Here is a 10,736-nt window from a genome sequence, read left to right as displayed (position 1 = left end):
TGGATGGATGGATGGGTGGGTGGATGGATGGATGGGTGGATGGATGGATGGGTGGGTGGATGGATGGATGGGTGGATGGAAGGATGGATGGATGGATGGGTGGGTGGGTGGATGATGCACGCATGAGTGGGTGGGATAGATGGGTACATGAAATGATGGGTGAATGAATGAGGGATGGATTAGCAGATGAAAGGGTTTATGGGTAGGTAAGTAGGTGGATAAAAGAATAGGTAGGTAGATGACGGATGGATGGCTAGATGGGTAGGTGAGGGGGAGGGTGGATGGAAGGGTTGGCGGGAGACAGGAAGATGGGTAAGTGCATAGATGATGCTAGTTGCATCTCTGAGATTCAGTTGCTAGGGCACATGCTCTGAGTCTGGGGCCATTTGGGAGCACCCAGAGCACCAGAAAGTAGCCTTCTGTGGAGTGTGTATAGTCCAAGACCCCTCAGACACCACAGATTTTATAATGACAGTGTGCATCCTGCCATCTGAAGGGCCACCCTGCTTCTTTAGGCTGCTGACATGTGGACCATTCCCTCTGCAAGAGGATCTGGCCACCACATGTTAGGTTGGCACTAATGAGTGCAGTCTGGTGGTCACTAATTGACTGGGGCTCTGGGCACTAGAGATAGATGGAACCACAGATAATTATGATGAGGATGATGATGATGATGAGGAGGAGGAGGAGGAGACTGGGAGGCCTCTCCCAGGGCTCGGGGGACACAGGCATTTCAAGACAGGCTGGTGGGAAGGCAGGGTAGTGGGCAGCTACGGGGCTATCCATCCCATGTGAATACCTAGCATTTTCCCAGGTATCCCATGACCTGCCCACCTCCCACCACGACCTTAAAATAGGAAGTGGGGTCACATGGGAGCCGGAGAAGATGCCCGGCGCTACACACAGTAGAGCAGAAACAAGGGCGTGTTTGCTGGATGGAAAGAGAACAGTGGCCCTCCAGGGTGAGCACTGGTGAGGGGGATGGTGTTACAGCCAGTTTGTCCATAAACTTGTTCAAGCAATTTATGAGGCTTGGCTGGCTTAGGGTAGGGGCAACAAACCCAGGCAGCTTCTAATTGAAGCCGGGAGAGGAGAGATTCCGTGTTAATGGCAAACACACCCTCACTGTGGCTGCCCCCTGAAACTGCACTGCTAGCCAGCTACCAAATGTTTCTTTCTTAGTGGTAACACATATTTGCAGTGAGAAGAATCGAAGGTCGCAGCCACGCTAAGGTGCACACGGTACTTCCGAGACATACCGACTCTGGGACTCAGGATTCTAAAGAGGGCTGAGGAGGTTCCCAGCACCTGAGAAGCACATGGAATTTCTGCCCTGGGGCAGCTCCAAACCAGCCCAACATCACGTTCAGAGGCTATGGCTCATAAACCTACCCATTTTTATTTCCAATGGCCATGTGGCTACTCGAGGGGATGCCCTTGGCTCCTCCATGGCAGGCTCTTCAGAACCCCCCCCCCCCTAATTCTTTGTCTTTCACCCAGGTAGGCACTGATGTTGGAATAGAGTGTTTGCTGAACCCGTGCTATGCTCTGGGTTGGGCCATGCCCTCTCTGGACTCCAACATAAAATCCAGGAAAGATGATCAGCCAGTCAGGCTCCAGCATTCAGGAATCCCATGTGGTGCCTGACAAAGGTCTACTCCTGGCTAAGAGACACTGTCCCATGTGAACAAAATAATGTTGTTCCAGGGACCACTCAGATGGGTGTGTGGAACCCTGGCAGCCACAGCTGACCTGGAACAGAGAGGCGGGTGATGGCATCACACCGAGGGTAACACCCCTCCTAGGTTCGGCAGCAAGACATATAAGAAAAGGGACTGGACATACTCAGATGGCAATCCCGAGGCTTCTTCCCGGCCTTTCTGTCCTCAGCTGTTCACTCCAGGCTACAGACTGACTTTCTCAGAAGCAGGGGATTGAGGGCACAGAGAGTGACCTACAGGGTCTTGGGTGACAGTTCAGTTGGCAAGGTGGTAATGCCTGAGAACAGCACCCCAAGACACTGAGATTGTCCTCTGCTCTCCAGAGGTACCCACCCACAAATGAATGCACATATATACTTGTACCCATTCGCTATTTACTCATACGCATGCATGTACACCCACGCAGGCTCACACACGGCAGATCGGAGCATGAGATTACTCATACGCATGCGTGTACGCGCACGCAGGCGCACTCACGGTGGATTGGAGCATGAGATTACTCATACGCATGCGTGTACGTGCACGCAGGCGCACTCACGGTGGATCGGATGAGAGAACTGAGAGAGCTGGGAACCCGACTCAGAGACAGAGGAGGAAGTCATGTCTGGGGAGGGGACAAGGCTAGGCTGCCTGTCTATACTTGTGTAAGCATCAGCTGGCCCCTTGGCCACTGAGATCACGTGCTGTTGTCTTAGCAGGGTGCCTGGGAGCCTCAGCACGCCATGACACCCGTATGAAAGGAAGTAGTTCGAACTGTCCCTCCTGTACTGTCTCCCAGGTTAGCCCGTGGCCACTGAGACACACCCATGTCACTGTCCAAGAGCCTTCTGCCCCACCACAGACCACGTTCACATCCAGAAAGCTTTGCCACTTGTCTGGTTTAGTTGGAAAGACACAGCAGCGCCTGAGAGATGAACACATGGGGCTTTTGTGACGTAAGCAGGATGGAACCCCAAGTGGCATCATTCCACCCCACCCCCGAGCAGCTGGGTAGCAAAACAGTTCTCAAAATATGGAACTTTACGTCTTGGCGATTCAGCAACAAAAGCAAACGAGTAGATTACACAGAATTGGGTTTAGGTAGAGGACATGGTCAGTCCAACAGTCATGGCCACTGGGGGCCTTTACAAGGTCAAGGCTTCCTGGCTGGGCACAAGACAGAAGGGGCCTTGCATAGGCAGGACATACTATTGCTGAATAGGCCCTTTGTCTCGCTGGGGCAATATGGCCCTCACAGAATGCAGTGCCCAAGGTGTTCTCCACCCCTGACAGAGACCTTGTCTGAGGACTTCAGGATCTGGCTTTGCAACCTCTGTGGAAACCTACTGTTTTGGGGCCTGGGCATCTATCAGGGGCCTGACCTAGGCATTTCAGAGCATGGATGGCCGTAGGACCTATGCTTATGTCTGACCTGGGTCCCTGGCCCACTGTGGTCTGGGTAGGTATAGGGCAGAGGTGGTGATAAGCCGCCATCGAGATGCTGCACATGGCAAACATGGCTTAGCAAAGAGCGAAGCTCTCTCTCTGCTCCACCTCAGCCCCTGATCTGTGTTTGTTTCCCCTACGGGGTCCTTTGAGGCAAAGCCTCTAGTGACCACCACATTTTCGACACCCCTGCAAGGCTCAGTGACACCAGGAAAGCTGCATCTTCAGTACACACCCACACCGCTAACTCTCTTCAACCTATCTCCTGCACATCTTCATGTGAGCCCTCAGCCCGCCCATTCTGCCCATATGTCTACGTCATGTGTCTGAATGGCACAGCCTTGAAGGCGGATCGAATTAATACAGGCGCCAAGTGAAGGCGGATCGAATTAATACAGGCCAATTGGTATAAAATAAAAGCAACTTTAATATAAATAGCACACTCACGCAACCGAAGTTCCCGTGATGCCCAGAAATAGGAGACAGGAAGAAGGGGTTACCAGCGTTTGTGCACCCCAATTTATAGACAGGAAGAAGGCCGTCCCGCCCCCAAAGGGCGGGCTCTCTCTACACAGCCTTGTGACAGAGTAATGCTTGCTGAAATATCTGCTGGGTCGGTAGGGCATAGAGGGTGCTCTGGGCATAAAGACCCCAGGCTCTAGGAAGGGCGTGGTACCAGGAGGTGATGCTCTGATAGAACTTTCTGGATGGAGGAGGCATCTGGCTTACCTGTGCCTTTGCACATGATGGAGGGGAGCACCGGATGAAGCCACCTTTCTGAGGCCCTCCCTATCATCAGGGGGCAGGGAAGTTGTGCCCGGATGAAGCCACCTTTCTGAGGCCCTCCCTATCATCAGGGGGCAGGGGTCAACCTGGGGTCAACCCTCTTTTATTTTCCTCCTGAGCCGAGTGTCAAGTCAGGTCTCAGAGACAGCATGAGCTCGTGTGTGTGTCTGAGGCCTCATCAGGTGGCTTCCAGCTTCCTTCCCAGTCTTGTTCTGTAGCCCCAGCTCTTGTTTGTGAGCCCCCTTCAATGTCTATGCCTTTCCTAGACTCACAGGTGTCCCCAACTCCAGAGGAGCCACCTCTGTGTGAGCCGATAATTAAATGAACTAGAGATGGCTCTTGGGCACCTTAGGGGTAGAGAGAGAGATGAAGGCTCCTGACCTGGACCGGAACGGGGACAGGGAAGCAGAGTCAATAAGACAAAGTGAGGAGACATTCCTGAGAGCTTCCCAGAAGAGTATATATTCAAAAAGCGGGGTTTTTTTTTTTTTTTTTTTTTATTTTCGAGACAGGGTTTCTCCGTAGCTTTTTGGTTCCTGTCCTGGAACTAGCTCTTGTAGACCAGGCTGGCCTCGAACTCACAGAGATCCGCCTGCCTCTGCCTCCCGAGTGCTGGGATTAAAGGCGTGCGCCACCATGGCCTGGCAAAAAGCAATGTTTTGAGGGTCTGCTAGACATTGTCCCTTGAGCCTGGGAAGTGAAGAGTCGTCTTCCTGTACAAGGCAGTGCCCTCAGGCTGCCTTGTTCTGAAATGAGGCCTCTCGTGTGAGATTCCCCAGGCCTCTTTCTGTTTACCTCACCCTTCATGGTATACAGGGCTTCAGAGCCCCACCAAAGGCTCTGCCCCTCACTGAGTACAGTTGTTACTTCATCTGGATTGTTACATATCGGTCAAGCACCCTTGAAAAGGCCTTGTAGGTCAAGGCCACCTGAGAGGAGTTCAGGTCACCAAGGGTGATGGAGGGTTCCTGGGCACTGGGGTCAGTCTGCTAGCTGTGCCTGGGAGACCTCTGGGAACCCTGGAATCCTGTGGACGTCCAGGGAAACCTATTGTGACACGAACTGGCCCAAGAAGGCTCATCTGCCTCTCTCTTGGCGTTACTCAGAAGGGTTTGAGTGCAGACATGTTTAACCCACAAGCTCTAGATTTTCCTGCCGTGATTTTCGACAATGGATCTGGGCTCTGTAAGGCAGGACTGTCTGGGGAAATTGGGCCCCGTCATGTCACCAGCTCCATTGTGGGGTACCCAAAGTTCAAGATGCCCCCAATGGGAGCCAATCAGAAGAAGTATTTTGTTGGAGAGGAAGCTCTCTACAAACAGGAAGCCCTGCGCCTGCATCCCCCCATCGAGCGGGGTCTGATCACAAGCTGGGATGATATGGAGAAGCTCTGGAGACATCTCTTCGAATGGGAACTGGGTGTGAAGCCCAGTGAACGACCAGTGCTCATGACGGAGCCCTCCCTGAACCCGAGGGAGAATCGGGAGAAGACGGCGGAGATGATGTTTGAGACCTTTGAAGCGCCCGCCTTCTATCTCTCAGACCAGGCTGTGCTGGCGCTCTATGCCTCTGCCTGTGTCACAGGTCTGGTGGTGGACAGCGGGGATGGGGTCACCTGCACTGTCCCTGTCTTTGAGGGTTACTCCTTGCCTCATGCAGTCAGCAAACTTTACGTGGCTGGCAGAGACATCACGGAGCTCCTTACCAGGCTCCTCCCGGCCAGCAGGAGGGCCTTTCCATGCCCACTGGAGAAGGCCCTGGTAGATGACATCAAGGAGAAACTATGCTATGTGGCCCTGAAGCCTGAGGAGGAACTCTCTCGGCGGGAGGAAGACGTCTTGAGGGAGTACAAACTGCCCGATGGGAATGTCATCTACATCGGAGACCAGCTGTACCAGGCTCCTGAGGTCCTGTTCTCTCCAGACCACCTGGGCACCCATGGCCCGGGGCTGGCGCAGATGGCATCCAACAGCATAGCCAAGTGTGATGCTGATATACAGCAGATCCTCTATGCGGAGATTGTCCTGTCAGGGGGCTCCACGCTGTTTCAGGGGCTGGACGACAGGCTCTTGAGGGAGCTGGAGCAGCTGGCTTCCAAGGGAGTCCCCATCAAGATCACGGCACCCCCTGATCGCTGGTTCTCCACATGGATCGGAGCCTCCATTGTCACCTCTTTGAGCAGCTTTAAGCAGATGTGGATCACCGCTGCAGACTTCAAGGAGTTTGGGGCATCTGTGGTCCAGAGACGGTGCTTCTGAAGAAGTCCGTGCTCACAGTAGCCACGGTGTCCCTTGTGAGGGATGACCATGGGAAGTGAGCGTGCTCATGGCTTTAGCACCATTTTCAATAAAAGATGAACGGTCAAGTACTGGGCTTGCCAAGTTCGGTTCGTTCTCTGAGCTCGCAGAGTTGCTTTGAATGAGTGTGAGTGTGAGTGTGTGTGCACACACGCTTATGCATAGGTGTGTTCACTTGTGCGTGGGTGCCTGTGTGTGACCTCCGGTATCCTTCCTCTAGAGCAGCCTTGTGTAGCAATAGGATGTTAGGCTCTTTGGATTCTTTTCGGGGGGCCCACCACCCAGCTCCCAAATGAACTACACACTGAGTCTTATTATTCATAAATGTCCAGCCTTAGCTTGGCTTGTTTCTTGCCCATTTTTTTAAACTTATATTATCCCATCTACCCTTTGGCCACTGTGTTTTTCCCATTCTCTTAGGTCTTTAAATCTTACTCTGTGGTTTGCTGTGCAGCTCGGTGGCTGCCCCTGATGTCCCCCTGCTTCTCCAGCTCCTACTTCAAACCCCTTCTCCCAGTTTTCTCTTCACATATTTTCTCTCTGCCTGCCAGCCCCGCCCATCCTTTCTTCTGCCTTGCTATTGGCTGTTCAGAGCTTTATTAGATCATAGGTTTTTGAGACAAAGTATCACAGCTTCACAGAATTAAACAAATGCCACATAAACAAAAGTAACACACCTTAAGATAATGTTCCCAACATCCTTGCTTTTTTCTCTTCTTTTATTGATTTTTTTTTAAGATTTATTTTAGGAAACCAACCACAGTTTCCCCTCCCTTCTCTTCTCCTGTTCCCTCCCACTACCGCCTTTCTACTCACCCCATCCACATCTCAGAAAGGGTAAGGTCTCCCATGGGAGTCAACAAAGCATGACATACCAAGTTGAGGCAGGACCAAGCTCTTCCCGCCTGCATCAAGGCTGAGCAAAGCATCACACCATAGGGAATAGGTTCCAAAAAGCCAGATCACGTACCAGGGACAGATCCTGATCCCACTACTAGGGGCCCCATGAACATACAACGGTCACCCACATACAGAGGGCCTAGGTTAGTGTCATGCAGGCTCCCTAGCTGTCGGCACATGTGTAGTGATATTTCATTTGTATTTTAGTAAATAAAGCTTGCCTGAAGATCAAAGAGTAAAACAGTCCCACTGGTCAGCCCTACAGACCAGGCAGTGGTGACACACACCTTTAACCCCAGTAGCCACACTAGGTTGTCACAGAAACTGAGCAGTAGTGGTGCACGCCTTTAATCCCAGCCCCAGGGAGGAATAGAGGGCAGGAGGAGACAGCTCTCAGACACAGTCTCATTCTGAGATTCCTGGAGAAAGAATCGCCATTTCAGACTGAGGTAGAGGTAAGAGCAAGTGGCTGGCTCTTTTGCTTTTCTGGCCTTGAGGTTAAACCCCAATATCTGTCCCTGGGTTTTTATTAGTTGTGCGACAGCATGTCAGCTCCCATGAACTCAGGCCGGCTGTCTCTGTGGTTTCCCTGTCATGATCCGGACTCACCTTGCTCATATAATCCCTCTGCCCTCTTTTCAACCGGACTCCCGGAGTTCTGCCCGGTGTTTGGCTGTGGGTCTCTGCATCTGCTTCCACCTGGGTGAAGGTTCTATGATGACAATTAGGGTAGTCACCAGTCTGATTACAGGAGAAGGGCAACTCAGGCACATTCCCCACTAGGAGTCTCAGCTGGGGTCATCCTTGTGGTTTCCTGGAAGTTTCTCTGGCATCAGGTTTCCCCCAACCCCATCATGGCTCCCTCTATCAAGATATCTCTTTCGTTGCTCTCCCTCCACATCCCTCCCCAACTTGGTCATCTGACACCTCATGTTCCTGTCCTTCATCCCGGCTCCTCTTCTCCCCTCCCTCGACCTGACGTTTACCCAGGAGATTTCATCTATTTTCCCTTTCGAGGGTGACCCATGTGTTCCCTCTTCGGATCCTCCTTGTTACCTAGCTTGTCTGGGACTGTGAACTGTAGCCTGGTTATCCTTTGTTTTACATCTAATATCCACTTATGAGTAAGTACATGCTGTGTTTGTCTTTCTGGGTCTGAGTTACCTCACTCAGGAAGATTTTTTTTCCCTACTTTCATCCATTTGCCTGCAAATTTCATGATTTAACCACTGAGTAACACTCCATTGCAAAAATTTACCACATTTTCTTTATCCATTCTTTGGTTGAGGAGTATCTAGGTTGTTTCCAGTTTTTGGCTATTATGAATAATGTTGCTATGAACATGGTCATTATGGTTTCTGAGACAAGAGTCTCTCCTTGGGACCTGGTGCTAGCCAATTAGGCTAGGCTGGCCAGCCAGGGTTTCTCCTGTTTCTGCCTTTCCAGGGCTATGTGGCAAGTTCTTTACCAACTAAGCCATCTCTCTAGGCTCCTAGCAGAATCCTTCTCAACTTTGTGGCATTTCTATCCACACCCTTTGCCCCTGCCCTTTCTTTTGAGAGAGCCCTGGTGCTGACCAGCTTCAGAAGCCAAAGGCTCTATTCAGAGAGCTTGGGGATGCATCTTATAGATGCCAGGTAGGACTGAGAGCCTGTCAACAGTCAGTGGGAGGCTGAGAAGCAGGTCTAAATGCCACTCGTCCTGAAGGTTCAAGGAGCCCTCACCTGGAGGTTCTTGCTGGGCAGGGCAGGGTTGTCCTGAGGCCAGGTAGCAACACAGTGTGGAGCCTCTATCCTCTGCCGGGGATGGTTACCATAACGCTGGGAACAGATAGCAGCATTTTAGGGTTTCCTACACCTCCATGGGTGACTGTGGTTTGTTTTCACGTTCAAGGATGTTTATAGCATCATTGTTTGGAGGCAAAACACTGGAAACAAAGCTAATGGCTGACAGTAAAGTAATGGTTGGATAGCTGATGTGTGAAGGGAATTTCCACATGTATTTGATGACTTTCTCCCAAACATAATTGGCAGAGAAATAGAAAATACAGAAAAATCCTATGATCCCCATCCTTCCTGCTTCTGGGTGTGAATGTGTATGTACAGGTGTATGTTCATGTGTGTCAGTCATATACATGCATGAGGAAGCCAGAAGTCAGTCCTGGGTATCATTCCTGCGCAGACCATCCACTCTGCACTTTGAAGGAGTCGCTCATGGATCAGCCTGGAGCTTACTGCTTAGGCTAGGCAGGCTGGCTGTCCAGACCCAGAAAGAATCTTATGTCTGCCTCCATAGCATTGGGGTCACAATGCACACCTCCATGTCTGACTTTTTAAAAAAAAAAGTATTATTTCAGATTTATTTTATACATGTGAGTGTTTTACTTGCATGTATGATGAGTACCACGTCTATGCCTGAGGCAGGAGAAGTTCAGAAGAGGGTGTCAGAGCCCCTGGAACTGGAGTTATGGATGGTTGTGAGACGCCAATGTTATGTGACAAAACTTTTTCTATGGGGATGCTACACACAGGTCTACTCACCCAGGAACGGATCCCACAACAGACCAAAATATTTATCCCTCCAAGGTCCAACTTGGTGAGCCATGAGTTTTATCTGGGTTGCTTACAGAAATATGGGTGAGGGGTTATTTACAGGAGCAGAAATGACTCAAAGACAGCTACATCACTAAAGCCCACTCCAGCATGAGTGACACAAAAGCTGGCAGCCTGGAGCACATGGCACAGCCTGTAGGCAGCTCAATGGGTTAGGGAGTGTTCTTTCCAAGTGACTCAGTTGAGCTGTCTGGCCTTGGGAATCTTCTTTGCAAGACAACTCTCAGCAGTAAAGACTTCTTCCTCTGGCAGGGAGGGGCTTAGTGAGTTTGGTCAGATTCAGGGACTTCCTGTGGCCATTTTGAGTTGTTTACATCCCTGCAGTACAAAATATTTTAATCTCCAGGAAACTGCTACACAACTGTGTTAGTGCTGGGAATTGAACCCATATCCTCTGGAAGTGTAGTTTATACTCTTAACTGTAGAGATATCTCTCTGGTTCCTCTGTGCCTTTTTATGTGAGTGCTGGGGATTAAATTTGAGTTCTCATACCCAAAGTATAAATAACTTTATTGATTAGACTATCTTCAAAGTAACCTCAATAGGCTACCCCACTCCTTTGAAAAAGCACTTGTCTCCAAAATATAGAAAGGACATAAGAAACTTGACATCAAAAGAACAAATAGTCCAATAAAAAAAATGGGGTACAGAACTAAACAGAACTCTCAACAGATGAATCTCAAAGGGCTGAAAGATACTTAAGGAAATGCTCAGCATCCTAAGCCAGCAGAGAAATGCAAATCAAAACAACTCTGAGATTCCATCTTACACTTGTCAGAATGGCCAAAATCAGAAACACTGATGACAACTTATGCTGGAGAGGATGTGGGGTAAAGAGAACACTCCTCCATTACTGATGGGACTGCAAATTTTGTACAGCTGATTTGGAAATCAGTATGGTGATTTCTCAGAAAATTAGGAAGCAATCTACCTCAAGATTCATCAATATCACTGTTGGGTATATACCTAAAGGACACTCAATCGTACCACAAGGA

General features: G+C 50.3%; 1 protein-coding gene across 1 annotated transcript; it reads left to right on the top strand.

Annotated features, from left to right (window-relative positions):
- Window positions 1-5,056: 5,056 nt before the first annotated feature.
- Window positions 5,057-6,190, top strand: Actrt2 (actin related protein T2). The gene has a single exon (XM_005368645.2). The coding sequence runs from the start codon at window positions 5,057-5,059 to the stop codon at window positions 6,188-6,190; it is 1,134 nt and encodes a 377-aa protein (XP_005368702.1).
- The last annotated feature ends 4,546 nt before the right edge of the window (window positions 6,191-10,736 follow it).

This window comes from Microtus ochrogaster, unplaced genomic scaffold (genome assembly GCF_000317375.1).
Source record: "Microtus ochrogaster isolate Prairie Vole_2 unplaced genomic scaffold, MicOch1.0 UNK38, whole genome shotgun sequence".
NCBI lineage: Eukaryota > Metazoa > Chordata > Mammalia > Rodentia > Cricetidae > Microtus > Microtus ochrogaster.
Note: the sequence above shows the minus strand (reverse complement) of the source record. Positions and strands in the feature narration are given on the sequence as shown.

What these genes read in the sequence shown, in the direction of transcription:
- Actrt2 (XM_005368645.2), top strand. Translation starts at nt 5,057, where the DNA reads ATGTTTAACCCACAAGCTCTAGATTTTCCTGCCGTGATTTTCGACAAT.